Below are 21449 nucleotides of genomic sequence, written 5' to 3' on the forward strand. Positions count from 1 at the left end.
TAGGGCACAGAGTGGGTGGGTACAGGCTGGCGTAGGGGCGTGGTGATTGGCTCATGTGTTACCTAGGAGGTGTTTCCGTCTATGGCGGCATGCTGTTACAATTTCGCTGCGCTTGTTGAGGGATGACAGGTCTGGACGGTAAATAATAAACAGTTTCTCTTTCAAGCATAGGTTGCATCTTTTATTACCACTATTGTAAGGTGTGCTGGATGCAAGAATTTGCCATGTTATTGAATATTCAACATTAAATTGAGCTACAGCTGCATGAACAATATACGACAAATCATCTCAAACCACAACAAAACAATTGCAAATGAGCCGTCGGCCCCCGGACAGAGCGACTCCAAAACCAACAAAGGCTGTAACTGTCGAAAGAAACCTGATTGCCCTCTCAACGGGGGGTGCTTACAAACATCAGTTGTCTACCAATCTAAGGTAATACGCAAGGACATTAACACATCCGACACATATGTAGGATTAACCGAGGGAGAATTCAAAACCAGATGGAACAATCACAAGGCTTCTTTCAGGAACCAAAACCTGCGAAATACCACAGAACTCAGCAAACACATTTGGGACCTCAAAGACAATAATGTTGAATATTCAATAACATGGCAAATTCTTGCATCCAGCACACCTTACAATAGTGGTAATAAAAGATGCAACCTATGCTTGAAAGAGAAACTGTTTATTATTTACCGTCCAGACCTGTCATCCCTCAACAAGCGCAGCGAAATTGTAACAGCATGCCGCCATAGACGGAAACACCTCCTAGGTAACACATGAGCCAATCACCACGCCCCTACGCCAGCCTGTACCCACCCACTCTGTGCCCTATATAAACCATGGTATGCAAATGCTCCCATTAAAATCTCCTGATGATTGAGGGTACCCCCCCTCATGAAACAGGCCTGTAGAGATGAAATAGTCTTGTGATTTTTTTCCCACACATACATATATTGCGCTCTACTACGGTATCGAGCACTATTTTTTGGATAACCTTATTAAGACATATACTCCGCTCCAAATTGACATTTGTTGAGCACTGTACGACGATCAGAAATGGAAAAATTCAACATCGACTACTCCACGAAGAACATTCCCATACCCGCGCAGAATGACTACAAGCTAAGGCTCATAGAAAAGACGGAACACTTCCTAAGAAGGATGCGGTGGTACAGTCAATATTTTATTTTTTTTTTTTTTTTTAGTGGGGTAACAGTCAATATTTATTTATTTTAATTTTTTTCTTATAAAATAAAAGTGAGCTTTTGTTAAACAAAATATTGTGTTTTTTTTCCATACACAACAACCTATCTGGATTCGATAAGAGAATCGATAAGGAATCGGTTTGATAAGGGGATTCGATAATGGGCTTGAACTCGATAATTTCTTATCAAACATCATCCCTAAGCGCAGCCACCGCTGCTGCTCACTGCTCCCCTCACCTCCCAGAGGGTGAACAAGGGGATGGGTCAAATGCAGAGGACAAATTTCACCACACCTAGTGTGTGTGTGTGTGTGTGTGTGTGTGTGTGTGTGTGTGTGTGTGTGTGTGTGTGTGTGTGTGTGTGTGTGTGTGTGTGTGTGTGTGTGACAATCATTGGTACTTGAACTTGAACTTAACTAATTCATACTTTGGTCAAATTCTGAGTGTACTCTTTAAGAGGGCCCCAATTTAAGAGTGATTTGAGATAAGAGCAGTCCCTCAGCTAGTTGCTATGTTTTATATTTGAATTGCAAACATCTAGTATTAGCTTGTAGCTAGAGATGGACGTACAGTCGTGGTCAAAAGTTTACATACACTTGTAAAGAACATAATGTCATGGCTGTCTTGAGTTTCCAATCATTTCTACAACTCTTATTGTTTTGTGATAGAGTGATTGCAGCACATACTTGTTGCTCACAAAAAAACATTCAGAATGTCCAATTGCTTGTTTTCTCGCAAAAAGGCTTGGCAGCTGCTACAGCACGACTTACAAGATGACTTTGGCCAACAACGCTCTCGCCACGGGTGAGTTGGACGAGTAAACATCCCCATCGATCCCCTCGCTGCTCCTTTTATTTGGACTTTGGGCTACAAAATGTCCGCAAATAAACTTCTCTGTGTTTGCGTTTGATGCCCAGTGCAACCTCTTCCTGCCTCTGGGGCTCTTCTGATGACCAGCTGCGCCGACTGCATGGTTATGCAGTCCAATTATACCATCGGGGGAAGCCCGTACAGCGAAGTGCTGCTTCTGAGTAAAGAAACACTCACACAAGTCAACAATTTCTTCCTCACATTGCATTTTGAGAGCATGCATACTATATTTCCTTGGTATTATTTATCAATCTTTTCCTTTCTATCTAAATAACTTAGTTCCTTATCTCACCAGCTCCAAATTACAGTTACAACTACAGATGTCCGATAATATCGGAAATTAAAATGTAATATCGGAAATGATCGGTATTGTTGTTTTTATTATCGGTATCGGTATGTTTTTTTATTTTTTTTATTAAATCAACATAAAAAACACAAGATACACTTACAATTAGTTCACCAACCCAAAAAACCTCCTTCCCCCATTTACACTCATTCACACAAAAGGGTTGTTTCTTTCTGTTATTAATATTCTGGTTCCTACATTATATATCAATACAGTCTGCAAGGGATACAGTCCGTAAGCACACATGATTGTGCGTGCTGCTGGTCCACTAATAGTACTAACCTTTAACAGTTAATTTGACTCATTTTCATTAATTACTAGTTTCTATGTAACTGTTTTTATATTGTTTTACTTTCTTTTTTATTCAAGATTTTTTTTTTAAATGTATCTTATTTTATTGTATTCCTTTTTTTTGTTTATGTACCTTATCTTCAACCATACCTGGTTGTCCAAATTAGGCATAATAATGTGTTAATTCCACGACTGTATATATCGGTTGATATCGGTATTGGTAATTAAAGAGTTGGACAGTATTGGAATATCGGCAAAAAGCCATTATCGGACATCCCTAGTTACAACACAATCGTCATCTTGTGAGAAATCCTACAGTTTGTCTCCTCTGCTTACTTGTCAAAGCCTCCAATTTTTGCCAGGAATTCCAGTTTTTGTCCTTCTTTCCTGGCATCTTCCGCCCGCTACTGCAGAGAGGGAGTCGCTCGACAAGGTCGGAGAGTGGGCTCATTAAAGGAGCGCGGCGAGTTTTTATGTCACCGGGATTCAATCAAATAGTGCTGTTATATGTTTACTGACATATAATATTCATCTTTAAATAAATTTTATTGCAAATGAATATCACCTTCAAATATCGATTATCAACCTCCTTGACTACTAATAATCGATATCGGCCAGAGAAAAAAAACATATCGTTCGATCTCTATGAGTCCGACCTATGAACTCGACTTGTATAGCTGAGGCTGAAGTAGTTTTTAAAGATAGACTTCAAAAATACTAATACTGTACAGCAGTTATGAGGTCAAATGTTACCGATACTGAAAAAAAAAATGGGAGTGATTGTCTCTAGATCAGGGCTGTCCAAACCTTTTGACTTGGGGGGGCCGCATTGGGCTGAAAAATTTGGCCGAGAGCCGAACGCATACTGCTTGTAAAGTAACTATATACAGGTAAAAGCCAGTAAATTAGAATATTTTGAAAAACTTGATTTATTTCAGTAATTGCATTCAAAAGGTGTAACTTGTACATTATATTTATTCATTGCACACAGACTGATGCATTCAAATGTTTATTTCATTTAATTTTGATGATTTGAAGTGGCAACAAATGAAAATCCAAAATTCCGTGTGTCACAAAATTAGAATATTACTTAAGGCTAATACAAAAAAGGGATTTTTAGAAATGTTGGCCAACTGAAAAGTATGAAAATGAAAAATATGAGCATGTACAATACTCAATACTTGGTTGGAGCTCCTTTTGCCTCAATTACTGCATTAATGCGGCGTGGCATGGAGTCGATGAGTTTCTGGCACTGCTCAGGTGTTATGAGAGCCCAGGTTGCTCTGATAGTGGCCTTCAACTCTTCTGCGTTTTTGGGTCTGGCATTCTGCATCTTCCTTTTCACAATACCCCACAGATTTTCTATGGGGCTAAGGTCAGGGGAGTTGGCGGGCCAATTTAGAACAGAAATACCATGGTCCGTAAACCAGGCACGGGTAGATTTTGCGCTGTGTGCAGGCGCCAAGTCCTGTTGGAACTTGAAATCTCCATCTCCATAGAGCAGGTCAGCAGCAGGAAGCATGAAGTGCTCTAAAACTTGCTGGTAGACGGCTGCGTTGACCCTGGATCTCAGGAAACAGAGTGGACCGACACCAGCAGATGACATGGCACCCCAAACCATCACCCAACCATGCAAATTTTGCATTTCCTTTGGAAATCGAGGTCCCAGAGTCTGGAGGAAGACAGGAGAGGCACAGGATCCACGTTGCCTGAAGTCTAGTGTAAAGTTTCCACCATCAGTGATGGTTTGGGGTGCCATGTCATCTGCTGGTGTCGGTCCACTCTGTTTCCTGAGATCCAGGGTCAACGCAGCCGTCTACCAGCAAGTTTTAGAGCACTTCATGCTTCCTGCTGCTGACCTGCTCTATGGAGATGGAGATTTCAAGTTCCAACAGGACTTGGCGCCTGCACACAGCGCAAAATCTACCCGTGCCTGGTTTACGGACCATGGTATTTCTGTTCTAAATTGGCCCGCCAACTCCCCTGACCTTAGCCCCATAGAAAATCTGTGGGGTATTGTGAAAAGGAAGATGCAGAATGCCAGACCCAAAAACGCAGAAGAGTTGAAGGCCACTATCAGAGCAACCTGGGCTCTCATAACACCTGAGCAGTGCCAGAAACTCATCGACTCCATGCCACGCCGCATTAACGCAGTAATTGAGGCAAAAGGAGCTCCAACCAAGTATTGAGTATTGTACATGCTCATATTTTTCATTTTCATACTTTTCAGTTGGCCAACATTTCTAAAAATCCCTTTTTTGTATTAGCCTTAAGTAATATTCTAATTTTGTGACACACGGAATTTTGGATTTTCATTTGTTGCCACTTCAAATCATCAAAATTAAATGAAATAAACATTTGAATGCATCAGTCTGTGTGCAATGAATAAATATAATGTACAAGTTACACCTTTTGAATGCAATTACTGAAATAAATCAAGTTTTTCAAAATATTCTAATTTACTGGCTTTTACCTGTATATCAGTGACGTGCAGTCAGGGGAGGCAGGTGAGGCAGGGCCTCACGTGCCGTCATGGAAAGAAAAAAAATTTTAAAAGAAAAAAAAAAATTGTTATATGTATCCAGTGATTATACTATAAAGTTATTTTCCATTTAACTTCACCAGTTTTAGATTATTTTTATTCAAAATCGCTGAATTTTCACATCTGCCGTTCAAATACTGAGAAGAGACTTGCGGTGAGTCAGCAGCCAGTTGAGACTCACCATGGATTGCGCAATGACTTGGCTAACTGCTGGCCTGCTGTGCAGTGAGACCGTATTGCTATATGAATTATATTATACATTTCCATAGTTTAGTTAGCTGAGGTATATAATGTACAGTGTATTTTGTCAACAACTGTATGTGTGTAACGTATTTATTGTGCTGAGCAATCATAAAACTGCTGCGAAGACGCACTGTGTGAGGCTCGCAGTAATCCCTCCTCATAGTGGTAGAGGGCGCTAGTGATCCCAGAGATCATTCTTGCGACTACTTGGCTGCAGAAGAAGTGACAACAAGCAGCAACATTTAGCAGCGATCGTTTATTTTTTCCTCTCGCCTGGACTATTAACATGGAGGATTACATATCTAAAATAAAACAGTTTTCTAAACTGGACTTTCAATCGAAGCAGGAGGTAATACTTAAAGGAAGATCTCCATTGAGACAGAGACTTTTAAAACTGAAGAAAGATAAGGAAGACTTCTATAAACAAGTTATTGATGCTTTTGTTCAAAAGGAGCGGCGCATGGACTTCAATTATAAGTAAAGATAAGACCATAATAACGTTCTTTTTTTTCAATAAATGTGCTTTTTTGTGAGCTACAGTTTGTATGTGTAAAGTTAAAGTTAAGTTAAAGTAGCAATGATTGTCACACACACTAAGTGTGGTGAAATGTGTCCTCTGCATTTGACCCATCCCCTTGATCACCCCCTGGGAGGTGAGGGGAGCAGTGGGCAGCAGCGGCACCGCGCCCGGGAATCATTTTTGGTGATTAAACCCCCAATTCCAACCCTTGATGCTGAGTGCCAAGCAGGGAAGAATGCTGGTATGAGCTTTTAAACATAACTCGTTAACTGCTGCCAATCAAATGGTGAATAAGATACTCTTTAGGGTTCATATGTTTGTAAATCTGACTGTGATGAAGTCAGTGCCTCACCAGCCATCAACCTCGCCGCACGTCACTGATTTGTATGTATATATTAGGGGTGTGGGAAAAAATCGATTGGAATTCAAATCGCCATTCTCACGTTGTATGATTCGATTCTCATTTTTCAAAAATGTATTTTTATTTTTTAAATTTTTTTATAAACCCCGTTTCCATATGAGTTGGGAAATTGTGTTAGATGTAAATATAAACGGAATACAATGATTTGCAAATCATTTTCAACCCATATTCAGTTTAATATGCTACAAAGACAACATATTTGATGTTCAAACTGATAAACATTTTTTTTTTTTGCAAATAATCATTAACTTTAGAATTTGATGCCAGCAACACGTGACAAAGAAGTTGGGAAAGGTGGCAATAAATACTGATAAAGTTGAGGAATGCTCATCAAACACCGCTGCTGCCCACTGCTCCCCTCACTTCCCAGGGGGTGAACAAGGGAATGGGTCAAATGCAGAGGACAAATTTCACCACACCTAGAACTTTAACTTATATAATTGATATTAGATTATGTGAAAGTTCGACTCCTACGTTGTTTACTTCCGTTAAAACCTCCTTAAAGTTTTGTAGTCAATCAGAAATTTCAAGCAGCTAAAATGCGCCAAACATGGATAAGTGTGGAGAGAGTCTTTAATATTTTTTCCATCATGCACTCTAATGGATTTTAATGGGTGTAATTTAGAATTTAGTCTGTAGGTTGTTGTTTTTTTATAATAGCCACAAAGTTCAGTGAGTAGGTTGTGTTATGTGCGACCAAGTGTGTTGACCTTTATGTTAGTTGCATTTTTTTTGCACCATGACTAGGGAAGGTTGTTTGGATTGTGTCCTATAAGTAAATGTTTTGCTTGTTGTTCATTGTACATTTTAGGGTCATTGATCTGATTTACTCACATTGTAAGATGTTAGCAATCAGAGACTACCGGTACCTGGTATTTAAGACTAATTCGAATACTTTATTAAGTGCAATGCTTTATTGAAGTGGTGACACCTTTTGGGCCAAATTGAGGCTGTTTGGATACCCCTTCTTGATACTGAGAAACTGTTATTGAAGTGTTTTATTACACAAGGTGAGTAAAAAATTATTTTCTTGTGTTTAACAGCTAGAAGAGCCAAAGTGTCAACTGCTGAGATGGAGGAGTTTAAGAGACAAGTGGCCTGTCTCAACTTACTCCCTGCCATCGTCATGGACTCCGACAAAGGTCAGAATATTCAACTTTGGTAACATTTGTTTTACTCTGAGACTCTGCATGCTAACAAAGATGCTGTCCTTTTCCCAGTGTGACAGGATCCATTATGCCTGATAAATCATTTGTATTATATCGTGTTTTATTATTGTTACACAAAATGTGTTTGTTACATAAAAATATCTGATGTTTGTATAAACATACGTGTATATATGCACATATATACACATACTTATATGAAAACATTGGCAAATATTTGTATTTCCTGTTAACATATAGACATACGTGTATATATGTACATACATACACATGCATATACAAAAACATTGACAACTATTTTTATTTCCTGTTAACATCGACAGATGCAAGTGAAGTGCCGTTTTAGTTTTGACAGCAGATTTTAGTCAGAGTCTTCTGATGACAATGTATTTTAGTTGAACTCATATTTTGGTCATCACAATTGATTTAGTTTCAGTCAACTAAATTTCTCAACGTTTTTGTCGACAGAAATTACAGTAAATTTGGTCAAGTAAAATAGAAATTATTAAAGATAACACATCTTTGAAGTTGTCTTGAAACCACTTTTATTACTCCATGAATATATCAATAAGTACATTGCACACTAAATGTATTGTATGTTACTATTTTAGCTGAAATTAAGCATTGTTTTCGAATGTGGAATAATGTATGACTAGAATGGTCATGAAAAAACAAACAGGTTTTATTATGTTTATATAAATGTCTATACCAGGGGTGCTCATTACGTCGATCGCGAGCTACCGGTCGATCTCGGAGGGTGTGTCAGTCGATCACCAGCCAGGCATTAAAAAAATAGTCCTAAAAATGAGCGATCATAAATCTTCACTATGACGTCACTTTCGTCACTTGATTGACATTCACGGCACCCGATGGTCTTCTGAGATGACGCTGGCTGCTGCCAGCTCATTAAAATTACCGACTGGAAGGCGAGAAACACTTTATTTCAACAGACTCTGGCGCTGTACCTGTCGTCAAAACTCCAAAGACCGACTGCACAGTTGCACAGTTGCGCTAACAAAACGAGTCTCAGAAAGCTGGCGTGCACAAGCTAGCAAGCTACGGAGTTTGCCGACAATGTATTTCTTGTAAAGTGTATACAAAGGAGTACGGAAGCTGGACAAATTAAGATGCCAAAAACCAACCACTTTCATGTGGTATTGGACATAAAGGAGGACTTTTTTCTCCTCCATTCGAAAATGCGGACGTTTTTAGCACCACTGTCTAATTCCTATCAATGCAAGTCATCAGAATCAGGTAATACACCAACTTATATTCTTGTCTTCATGAAAGAAAGGAATCTATATGTGTTAAACATGCCTGTATTATCTTTAAACACCTTTAACTTATTAACAATATTAACTATATGTGTTAAACATGCTTGTATTATCATTAAACACCTTTAACTTGTTAACAATATTAACTATGTGTTAAACATGCTTGTACTATCTTTAAACACCTTTAACTTATTAACAATATTAACTATATGTGTTAAACATGCTTGTATTATCATTAAACACCTTTAACTTGTTAACAATATTAACTATATGTGTTAAACATGCTTGTATTATCTTTAAACACCTTTAACTTATTAATAATATTAACTATATGTATTAAACATGCTTGTATTATCATTAAACACCTTTAACTTGTTAACAATATTAACTATATGTATTAAACATGCTTGCATTATCATTAAACACCTTTAATTTATTAACAATATTAACTATATGTATTAAACATTCTTGTATTATCATTAAACCCCTTTAATTTATTAACAATATTAACTATGTGTTAAACATGATTGCATTATCATTAAACACCTTTAATTTATTTACAATATTAACTATATGTGTTAAACATGCTTGCATTATCATTAAACACCTTTAACTTATTAACAAAAACATATATTTCATAAATAAGTAAATATAAATTATATATATGAATGAGGTAGATCCCCACGACTTGATCAATTGAAAAGTAGCTCGCCTGCAGAAAAAGTGTGAGCACCCCTGGTCTATACAAACCCCGTTTCCATATGAGTTGGGAAATTGTGTTAGATGTAAATATAAACGGAATACAATGATTTGCAAATCCTTTTCAACCTATATTCAATTGAATGCACTACAAAGACAAGATATTTGATGTTCAAACTCATAAACTTTATTTTTTTTTTGCAAATAATTAACTTAGAATTTCATGGCTGCAACACGTGCCAAAGTAGTTGGGAAAGGGCATGTTCACCACTGTGTTACACTGCCTTTCCTTTTAACAACACTCAGTAAATGTTTGGGAACTGAGGAGACGCATTTTTTAAGCTTCTCAGGTGGAATTATTTCCCATTCTTGCTTGATGTACAGCTTAAGTTGTTCAACAGTCCGGGGTCTCCGTTGTGGTATTTTAGGCTTCATAATGCGCCACACATTTTCAATGGGAGACTGGTCTGGACTACAGGCAGGCCAGTCTAGTACCCACACTCTTTTACTATGAAGCCACGTTGATGTAACACGTGGCTTGGCATTGTCTTGCTGAAATAAGAAGGGGCGTCCATGGTAACGTTGCTTGGATGGCAACATATGTTGCTCCAAAACCTGTATATACCTTTCAGCATTAATGGCGCCTTCACAGATGTGTAAGTTACCCATGTCTTGGGCACTAATACACCCCCATACCATCACAGATGCTGGCTTTTACACTTTGCGCCTATAACAATCCGGATGGTTCTTTTCCGTTTTGGTCCGTAGGACACGACGTCCACAGTTTCCAAAAACAATTTCAAATGTGGACTCGTCAGACCACAGAACACTTTTCCACTTTGTATCAGTCCATCTTAGATGAGCTCAGGCCCAGCGAAGCAGACTGCGTTTCTGGGTGTTGTTGATAAACGGTTTTCGCCTTGCATAGGAGAATTTTAACTTGCACTTACAGATGTAGCGACCAACTGTAGTTACTGACAGTGGGTTTCTGAAGTGTTCCTGAGCCCATGTGGTGATATCCTTTACACACTGATGTCGCTTGTTGATGCAGTACCACCTGAGGGATCAAAGGTCACGGGCTTAGCTGCTTACGTGCAGTGATTTCTCCAGATTCTCCGAACCCTTTGATGATATTACGGACCGTAGATGGTGAAATCCCTAAATTCCTTGCAATAGCTGGTTGAGAAAGGTTTTTCTTAAACTGTTCAACAATTTGCTCACGCATTTGTTGACAAAGTGGTGACCCTCGCCCCATCCTTGTTTGTGAATGACTGAGCATTTCATGGAATCTACTTTTATACCCAATCATGGCACCCACCTGTTCCCAATTTGCCTGTTCACCTGTGGGATGTTCCAAATAAGTGTTTGATGAGCATTCCTCAACTTTATCAGTATTTATTGCCACCTTTCCCAACTTCTTTGTCACGTGTTGCTGGCATCAAATTCTAAAGTTAAGTTGCAAAAAAAAAAAAAAAAGTTTATCAGTTTGAACATCAAATATGTTGTCTTTGTAGCATATTCAACTGAATATGGGTTGAAAATGATTTGCAAATCATTGTATTCCGTTTATATTTACATCTAACACAATTTCCCAACTCATATGGAAACGGGGTTTGTATATACACATGTATGTATAAATGTATATATATATATATATATATATATGTGATTGGATAACGCGTCCCACCCGCCTATAGACAAAATTAAACATAATTGGTTTTCGTCTTTGCCAACATTTTCGTCTTATTTGTTGACTAAACTGTCAATTAATGTTGTCATGTTTTAGACAACGTGCATTTGTTTTGATTCGTTATCGTCCTATTTTAGTCAGGTGAAAATAGTCAAAAAAATGAACACTGGTAAACTGCAGCTAAGCAGCATCGGTCGTGGTTTTCAAAACTCTTCACACGACGCAGAGGAAAATACCAACAGTTAGATTTGGTGCCGTGACCCGGATTCCTATCTCTCTCACGTAGAGATCATGGACAAAAAGGGAAGTAGAAAGGCATGTCCAACACATATAAAGAGGTAGGTGTCACAACAATTATGGTTGTAAGGGGACGCGGTGAGACAAAGGTTTTCACATATTCAGAAAACCTAAAACAAACATCAAGTATTTTTATGTAACATAAACATTTTGTGTAACATCAATAAAACAAGATATAATACACTATATACGTTATTTATTAGACATAATTCACCCTGTTACACCTGGAACAAATCACTTATTACCTTTCTTTAAATCCTGCAGGCTTTTGTCCAGATGACTTAAAAAACACCGCAGATCTGACTGACCCAGTCTCTAGGTGGTTTGAACGCAGAAGAGTTTAAACAATTCCACCAGTTTGTCAACAGCGAATTTGGACTAAATGGGCTTTTTGATTTCATGAGCAACCTTCGGTAACCCGCATAAACATGGTTGATATCACATGAAGATTGCAATAAAATTGACAACAGCTAAAAAAATATTGATCAATAAACGTCTTATTGTTTTTATTAAATGATCAGCAGCTCAGTGACATAACATTATTTAATACCTTGTGATTGTTTTGGTTTTGCAGTAATGTAGCTAATGCAGTGATTCTTCGACCGCTGCGTTGCAGCACATTCGTGTGTTGTAAGTGCCAATTTGACCTAATTGGTCTGAAAATTGATGACCCACTTAGAGGAAAATAATTGACTAAATCCTAAACAATTTGGATTCCGGCCCAAACATTCCACTGAAATGGCTGTGTGCCACTTCACTGAAATGATCAAATGTAATTTGGACAAGGGTAAATACTTTGAGCAGTATTTTTAGATTTAAAAAAAGCTTTCAACACTGTAAATCACCTAGTTTTGATGACAAAATGAAAACAATTTAATGTATCAAAAGAATCCATAAATTGGTTTAAATCATATCTTGAAGTGCGACAACAATGTGTTCAAATAAATGGTGTAAAATCAGATGTAATAAATTGTGATTTGGGTGTGCCACAAAGATCTATTTTGGGCCTGCTGATTTTCAGTATATATAAATGACCTCCCCAATAATTGCACAAATACCATCTACCAAATGTATGCAAATGATACAATCATTTATTTGGCAGCCGACACCCCTCAACAGGCTTCAGATACTGTATATAAAACAGACAGCTTACTGAAGTATTAACATGGCTTCAAAATAACTGTTTAACCCTATAACAAAACAGCCTCAATGTGTTTCTCTTTGAAGAAACATCCATCCATCCATCTTCTACCGCTTGTCCCTTTCAATCATTAAATAAAATTCAGGTCAACATTAATCAAAATGAAATGGAGAAGGTAAAGGAATTTAAATATTTGGGTGTTATTTTGGACCCTAAGCTAAAATGTGATGGCCATATTAAAAAACTGACGAAGACCATAAAAATAAATATAAACTGTTTCAGGTTTATTAGACCTTGTTTATCTGTTCAAGCTGCACAAGTTTATTGTGCCATCGTCTGGGGACCGGCCAATAAATGTTTAGTGAGGCCTCTGTTGTCATTATATAAACAAACACTAAAGATATTTAGTGTTTGTTTAAGCAGGGGACTGGCTGTCCCTGGCTTCTCCTGTACCTTGTCCTCTGCCGGGCGCATCTGCTGCTGGCCCTCCCGGGCGGGGTTCCTGTCGCTGGCCGGCCTGGCTGCGTGGGGCCAGTGGTCCCTTGTTCTCTGGGCGCCACACCTGCTGTTTTGGGTTGGGCTCTCTGGGTGGCTGGGGCCGTACTCTGGCTCTAGCACATACTGGGAGACAAATATATTGTACATACAAATACACATATATACTCACATACACACAATTATTCATACATACACGCACACACAGGTACCTACGCTACAACATACATACACAAATACAGTACATACCTACACACTCAAAGTTCATACATCCACACGCACATTCACTGTACAAATATACAAATACACATACTGTACATATACAAGCAGATGTATGCATAAATACAGTCACGCATATAATCACGTTTCATCAAACATATATTAACGTTGTTCCCCTAGGGGAAACTGTGTAACACACGGCACACTAACAAAGCTGAACTTATTGTTACTATAACAATCTACAAGGTTAATACAGTTCGCTTCTCTTTCTTCCCCTCCATTTAAAATGGATGGATGGAAGTTATCATTACATATATGTATTGTTGCATTTGAACAACTGTATTGTTCATAATAGAGGTAATTATTGTTAGTATTCATTATCAATAGTGCTATTTCTATTGGTATTTGTATTGCCCCATTTGTAGTGTAATAATGTTCATTGTCATTTCTGTGTTATTAATATTTACATCACTAACTACTTCTTTGCTATCACTTTTTGTATCATATTTGTACATATCCTATTTGCTGATGCTGTACTGTTGTTGTTATTGTTATTGTTATTGTTGTGTTTGTTGTTGTTGTTATCTCCCTGTTTTATCCCACTCTTGTCCCCGCAATTTCCTTTCTATCTTCCTTTTTTTCTCTTTCTATCCCCTCCTGCTCAGACCCGGCTGCGCCAAATAATAATATAAATCCATCTAATAAAGTAAAAATAAAAAAATTAAGATATTTGACCAACAACCAATGAAGCATCCTCACTGCCATAATACCCAAAAATATAACATAATGAGATTTGATAATTTTACAAATGTCTCATTTTCAAAAGCTATTTTTAAGTGTCTTAAGGGATTATCCCCGTGTAAAGAGATACAATGATACAGTAGTGAAGGTGTGCAGACTCGACCTGCAGTCGGTGGGAGCTCTAGAGTGAAAAGGTAAACCTCAATTCATCATAATCAATCAATCAATCAATCAATCAATCAATGTTTATTTATATAGCCCTAAATCATAACTGTCTCAAAGGGCTGCACAAGCCACGACGACATCCTCGGTTCAGAGCCCACAAAAAGGCAAGGAAAAACTTACAACCCAGTGGGATGTCAATGTGAATGACTATGAGGAACCTTGGAGAGGACCGCAGATGTGGGTGCCCCCCCCCCCCCCTCCTCTAGGGTAGACCAGATGCAATGGTCATCAAGTGGGTCAGCATAATATTGTGAAAGTCCAGTCCATAGTGGATCTAACATAATAGTGAGAGTCATATAATATTTAACTATATAATCATTCCTCAAGGTGGTGCCATATCCACATGCTTTGACAATGACATTTAGAATTTTTCCGCTGCACGAGAGCAAATATTGAGTTAGAATAAAACGTATAAATGAATATAAAAAGTATAAATAAAACTAAAATAAAAATTTGACATAATACAAATGCAGTGGCGGGCCGTGCGCTTCCCACCTAGGCCTTCAGTGATGTCCGACTTCAGTGATTACCTCTCAAAATACCATCATTGATGTCACCACGTGCATTGCTGGACAAATACTATACAGGAACACATTTACGCACTACTGGGCATTGAATGGGACCCCGAATGGGACAAGTGGTAGAAAATGGATGGATGGATGGAATATTTCAGTTGTTTTTATCCTTCTTTGTGAGGACATTGTTGATTGTCATGTCATGTACCGATGTACATTGTGGACGCCGTCTTTGCTCCACAGTAAGTATTTGCTGTCGTCCAGCATTCTGTTGTTGTTTACTTTGTAGCCAGTTCAGTTTTAGTTTCGTTCTGCATAGCCTTCCCTAAGCTTCAATGTCTTTTCTTACTCACCTTTTGTTTATTTTTGGTTTAAGCCTTAGACACCTTTTTACTTGCACGCTGCCTCCCGCTGTTTCCGACATCTACAAAGCAATTAGTTACCAGCTGCCACCTACTGATATGGAAGAGTATTACACAGTTACTCTGCCGAGCTTTAGACAGCACCGACACTCAACAACAACACATCATTTGCAGACTATAATTACTAGTTTGCAAAAAATATTTTTAACCCAAATAGGTGAAATTACTTAATCTCCCAAGGCACACCAGACTGTATCTCACGGCACACAGTGGTTGAAAAACACTGACCTAGCTCATAACATTACAATATATATCTGCCTTAGGCCAGAGCGAAGGCCTTACTGAAAACAACTCGTGATCTGATTGGCTATCGCAACTGTCTGTCAAATGTTTGTGTCCATTCAGTAACGCCCGCATTGCTGATTCTTAAGGCTCCGGCAGATTTGGTACAGCATGGCAACATAAGCTAGCTGAATTCTGATTGGATAAAAACTCAATAACCTAAAAACAACAGTGCTGGAAGGAGCATACTATGACATGAAGAGAATATGAATACTTTTAGATATTTAGGGAAAGTAAATTAAAAACTTACTTTTATCTTTAATTCTGATTGGATAAAAACTCTATAACCTAAAAACAACAGCGCTGGAAGGAGCATAATATGACATGAAGAGAATATGAATACTTTTAGATATTTAGGGAAAGTAAATTAAAAACTTACTTTTATCTTTAATTATGATCATGATTTCTGGTTATGTTTTGCACCTCCTGGTACCCCAGCACCTCCAAAACCCTGAAATCTAGACTCCAAACATCCCAGAACAAGCTAGTCAGGTTACTTCTAAACCTCCACCCCAGATCACACCTCACTCCAACCCACTTCTCCAAACTGGGCTGGCTCAGGGTGGAGGACAGAATAAAACAACTTGCACTGAGCCTAGTCCAGTGGTTCTTAACCTTGTTGGAAGTACCGAACCCCACCAGTTTCCAGAGGTGTGGACTCGAGTCACATGACTTGGACTCGAGTCAGACTCGAGTCATGAATTTGATGACTTTAGACTCGACTTGACAAAATGTAAAAAGACTTGCAACTCGACTTAGACTTTAACATCAATGACTTGTGACTTCACTTGGACTTGAGCCTTTTGAATTGACATGACTTGACATGACTTGCTACTTTCCCCAAAACCCAAAGATGAAAAAGTTATTCGGGAGCGCTCTGTATTTTTCATTGTGTACTTGTCTATCAGCGTTGCGTGTGTCAGCTGGTGTGGTCTCAGTACAACAGCCAATCAAATTAGATCTACTTTGTTTTCATCACACAGCATTCATCCAATCAAATTGCAGGAAGAAGACATGTCCAAACCACACGCCAGTGAACAAAAAATGATACCTAAAATAATTTCGTTTGGGTATAAAAATTACGAGGTGGTCAACACAAAACGGTTTGCAGTATGCAACACATGCGGTTCGAAAATTACTGATGGAGAGGCAACAACTTCCAACTTCGTCCGGCATTTGAAGTTGCACAAAGAACGGTAAGTTTTGAATGTAAGATAACGTTTATTGGCTAAGTAACGTGACTTTTATTTGCTGTGTAGTTAAATCAGTGAGGCTGTAAACTCACTGCTAACGTTATAACGTTATTGCAAACACGGGAATCTGTTGCAGTTCACTACCTTATTCATACTTTTTGTTCAGTGATTTTTTTTTAAGCAGGGTTACGTTAGTCAATATATCACACGTAACGTTAGACGGCGGTCAGCAGCACCGCGTATTTTAGCCACCTAAAAAAAGACAAAAATAGTAAAATAAAGGTCAGTTAAAATGTATACTATATTATGAATATGTGTACCGTTTTAGCTAGCTTTCTGACATACTGTTGGTTGTTTACCTCAGTGGTCCCCAACCACCGGGCCGCGGCCCGGTACTGGTCCGTGGATCGATTGGTATCGGGCCGCACAAGAATTTTTTCTTTTTTTTTTCTTTTTTTAATTAAATCAACATAAAAAACACAAGATACACTTACAAGTAGTGCACCAACCCAAAAAAACTCTCCCCCCCCTTTTGTTCTGGGCATTGAACATGAAGACTCTTCCTTCACTGTTCCGAGTGGCCATGAGAGTCTTGGCAGTGCCTGCCTCCAGTGCTCCAGTGGAGCGAGTTTTCAGCCATGGTGGCATCATACTACGCCCCCATCGTGCACAAATGACTGACAGACTCTTGGCTAATTTGGTCTTTTGCAAATGCAATGCAGCATAGGGCCCTGACATATAAAAAGTACAACTTTTTTGTTATGTTCACGTATATGTCATGTTTTTTCAATGTTAACACTTTTGTACAAATAAGTACATTTGCACTTTATTTTTCAATGTGTTTGTTCTGTAAAGGAATGAGTTAATGTTTAAAATGACTGGTTAATAGTGCTATTATAAAGTGCAATGTCAGCACAATTTTCTTTCCTGCAATTTAAAATGCACTTGTTTTAATATATAAATACAGCGTTTGAAAAGCATACACAATCTGTGTTAATATATTAGTCTGTGGTTAAAAGGACTTGAAAGGACTCGAAACTCAAAATGCAGGACTTAGGACTTGACTTGAGACTTTCCAGTCTTGACTTTGGACTTGACTCGGGGCTTGCCTGTCTTGACTCGGGACTTGACTCGGACTTGAGGGCAAAGACTTGAGACTTACTTGTGACTTGCAAAACAATGACTTGGTCCTTGGGCTCTGGGAATCACTAATAAGCCGGAGTTCTTTGAACGCAGATTTCTTGCCGGGACATATGGTACAATGCAATCGACAAGATAGGACGGAGCTAGACCGTGTAGTATTTTATACGTAAGTAGTAAAACCTTAAAGTCACATCTTAAGTGCACAGGAAGCCAGTGCAGGTGAGCCAGTATAGGCGTAATATGATCAAACTTTCTTGTTCTTGTCAAAAGTCTAGCAGCCGCATTTTGTACCAACTGTAATTTTTTAATGCTAGACATAGGGAGGCCCGAAAATAATACGTTACAGTAGTCGAGACGAGACGTAACGAACGCATGAATAATGATCTCAGCGTTGCTAGTGGATAAAATAGAACGAATTTTAGCGATATTACGGAGATGAAAGAAGGCCGTTTTAGTAACACTCTTAATGTGTGATTCAAACGAGAGAGTTGGGTCGAAGATAATACCCAGATTCTTTACTGATTCGCCTTGTGTAATTGTTTGGTTGTCAAATGTTAAGGTGGTATTATTAAATAAATGTCGGTGTTTAGCAGGACCGATAATCAGCATTTCCGTTTTCTTGGCGTTGAGTTGCAAGAAGTTAGCGGACATCCATTGTTTAATTTCATTAAGACACGCCTCCAGCTGACTACAATCGGGCGTGTTGGTCAGCTTTAGGGGCATGTAGAGTTGGGTGTCATCAGCATAACAATGAAAGCTAACACCGTATTTGCGTATGATGTCGCCTAGCGGCAGCATGTAAATACTAAAGAGTGCAGGGCCAAGAACCGAACCCTGAGGAACTCCGCACGTTACCTTAACATAGTCCGAGGTCACATTATTATGGGAGACGCATTGCATCCTGTCAGTAAGATAAGAGTTAAACCACGACAAAGCTAAGTCTGACATACCAATACGTGTTTTGATACGCTCTAATAAAATATTATGATCGACGGTATCGAAAGCAGCGCTAAGATCAAGAAGCAGCAACATAGATGACGCATCAGAATCCATCGTTAGCAGTAGATCATTAGTCATTTTTGCGAGGGCTGTCTCCGTAGAGTGATTAATTGCCCTGAAACCGGATTGAAAAGGTTCACAGAGATTGTTAGACACTAAGTGTTCATTTAGCTGCTGTGCGACAATTTTTTCGAGGATTTTCGAAATAAAGGGAAGGTGGGACACCGGTCGGTAGTTTACCATGAGGTCAGGATCAAGGTTAGGTCTTTTGAGCAGAGGATGAATAACCGCTTTCTTGAATGCTAGGGGAACAGTGCCAGAGGAAAATGATAAGTTTATAATATTTAGCACTGATGGACCTAATAATACAAAAAGCTCCTTGATAAGTTTCCCAGGAAGTGGGTCAAGTAAACATGTTGTTTGTTTTATCCCACTTACACGCTGTAATAGTTCCTCTAATGTTATTTCATCAAAAAGAGAGAGACTATTTTGTATTGCAGTATCCGTCGTAGATACAGTTGTATCTGTGTTCATAGAACCCAGTTGTAGCTGGGATGCGTTGTCTTTAATCTCCTTTCTAATGAGTTCAATTTTCTTATTAAAGAAATTCATAAAGTCATCTGCCGAGTGGGTGGAGCTATTGGGAGGAGTCCCTTGTTGGGTTAGCGATGCTACTGTACTAAACAAAAATTTAGGGTCGTTTTGTTATAATAAGGCCATGCCGAATAAGGCATTAATAAGTACTTAATAATGACTAGTTAAGAGCCAATATGTTACTAATTTGCATGTTAATAAGCAACTAATTAATTGTGAATATGTTCCCCATACTGAAGTGTTACCATGTTTTTTACTGGTGCACAAAGTGAACCGTGCATGAACATCACCTTGTTCAAAGAACAAAACCAACACAGTGCATAAACTCACAACAAATTACACACTTGCAAATCAGTGTGACTTCTGCTGTTGCCGTATCCGTAATACGCTGATAGGGGAAAGTTTTTATTTACACGATGAGTCGGGTGTGTCTTGACCTCCGCCGAACCCCTGAGCCCGACTCACCGAACCCCTAGGGTTCGATCGAACCCAGGTTAAGAACCACTGGCCTAGTCTATAAAATCCGCTACACCTCCCTGATACCGAAGTACATGTCAAACTACTTCCTTAACGTAAATGACCGCCATAACCACAACACCAGGGGGAGCTCCACTAACCACGTTAAACCCAGATTCCGATCTAACAAAGGTCTTAACTCATTCTCCTTCTATGCCACATCAATATGGAATGCACTCCCAACAGGTGTAAAAGAAAGGGCATCTCTATCCTCCTTCAAAACCGCACTAAAAGAACACCTCCAGGCAACTACAACCCTAAACTAACACCCTCCCTTCCACATACCTCTTCGGATTATAAATAATCTAATGTAAACAATCAAACAATCAAATGTAGACACTTTTTCTTATTCTTTCTGATCTCACTCTCTATGTCCACTACTTGCTGTACATATCCTACCAAATCAGTCCTACACTGTCTCGATATCCATTTCTCTGATGATGCAATTGTTGATGACTGAAGTGTTGATACCAACCAAACCTAACAACCTACCTGGTGTGTGTACGTTTAAATGAAATGAATGTACATATCAGAACAATGAAGCAGAAAAGTGGATGAACATGAATAAAAACATTTAAAGGAAAAAATTAGGGATGTCCGATAATAGCTTTTTGCCGATATCCGATATTCCGATATTGTCCGACTCTTTAATTACCGATACCGATATCAACCGATACCGATATATACAGTCGTGGAATTAACACATTATTATGCCTAATTTGGACAACCAGGTATGGTGAAGATAAGGTCCTTTTTAAAAATAATGATAAAATAAAATAAAATAAATAAATGAACAACATTTTCTTGAATAAAAAAGAAAGTAAAACAATATAAAAACAGTTACATAGAAACTAGTAATTAATGAAAATGAGTCAAATTAACTGTTAAAGGTTAGTCCTATTAGTGGACCAGCAGCACGCACAACCATGTGTGCTTACGGACTGTATCCCTTGCAGACTGTATCGATATATATTGATATATAATGTAGGAACCAGAATATTAATAACATAAATAAACATAAACAACCCTTTTGTGTGAATGAGTGTAAATGGGGGAGGGAGGTTTTTTGGGTTAGTGCACTAATTGTAAGTATATCTTGTGGTTTTTATGTTGATTTAATAAAAAAAAAAAAAAAAAAAAAACAACGATACTGATAATTTCCGATATTACATTTTCAAGCATTTATCGGCCGATATTATCGGACATCTATAGAATTTTTTTTTTAAATTTTTTAAAGTAAATCCAAATGCTGCTGTGTTTCATTGATTCTTGTTGTGTGCAACAAAAAAAATGGCTTTCAAATGAATGACTTGCAACTGCAAATCGGTTCTCACCGGTCACTTAAAGAAGCCGTTCAGAAGACTCGATTCATTCGCGAACGTCACATATCTCGAC

General features: G+C 38.4%; 1 protein-coding gene across 1 annotated transcript in view; it reads left to right on the forward strand.

Annotated features, from left to right (window-relative positions):
• Nucleotides 1–12048, forward strand: part of LOC133622015 (uncharacterized) — a 13075-nt gene extending 1027 nt beyond the window's left edge. The window contains exons 3-6 of the mRNA XM_061984533.1: nucleotides 1953–2014; nucleotides 2128–2241; nucleotides 7487–7585; nucleotides 11834–12048. Of these exons, the coding sequence (XP_061840517.1) occupies nucleotides 1953–2014; nucleotides 2128–2241; nucleotides 7487–7585; nucleotides 11834–11913 (355 nt within the window). The 3' untranslated portion in view covers nucleotides 11914–12048. The remainder of the gene's footprint in view (nucleotides 1–1952; nucleotides 2015–2127; nucleotides 2242–7486; nucleotides 7586–11833) is intronic.
• Nucleotides 12049–21449: the final 9401 nt, after the last annotated feature.

This window comes from Nerophis lumbriciformis, linkage group LG25, assembly GCF_033978685.3.
Source record: "Nerophis lumbriciformis linkage group LG25, RoL_Nlum_v2.1, whole genome shotgun sequence".
NCBI lineage: Eukaryota > Metazoa > Chordata > Actinopteri > Syngnathiformes > Syngnathidae > Nerophis > Nerophis lumbriciformis.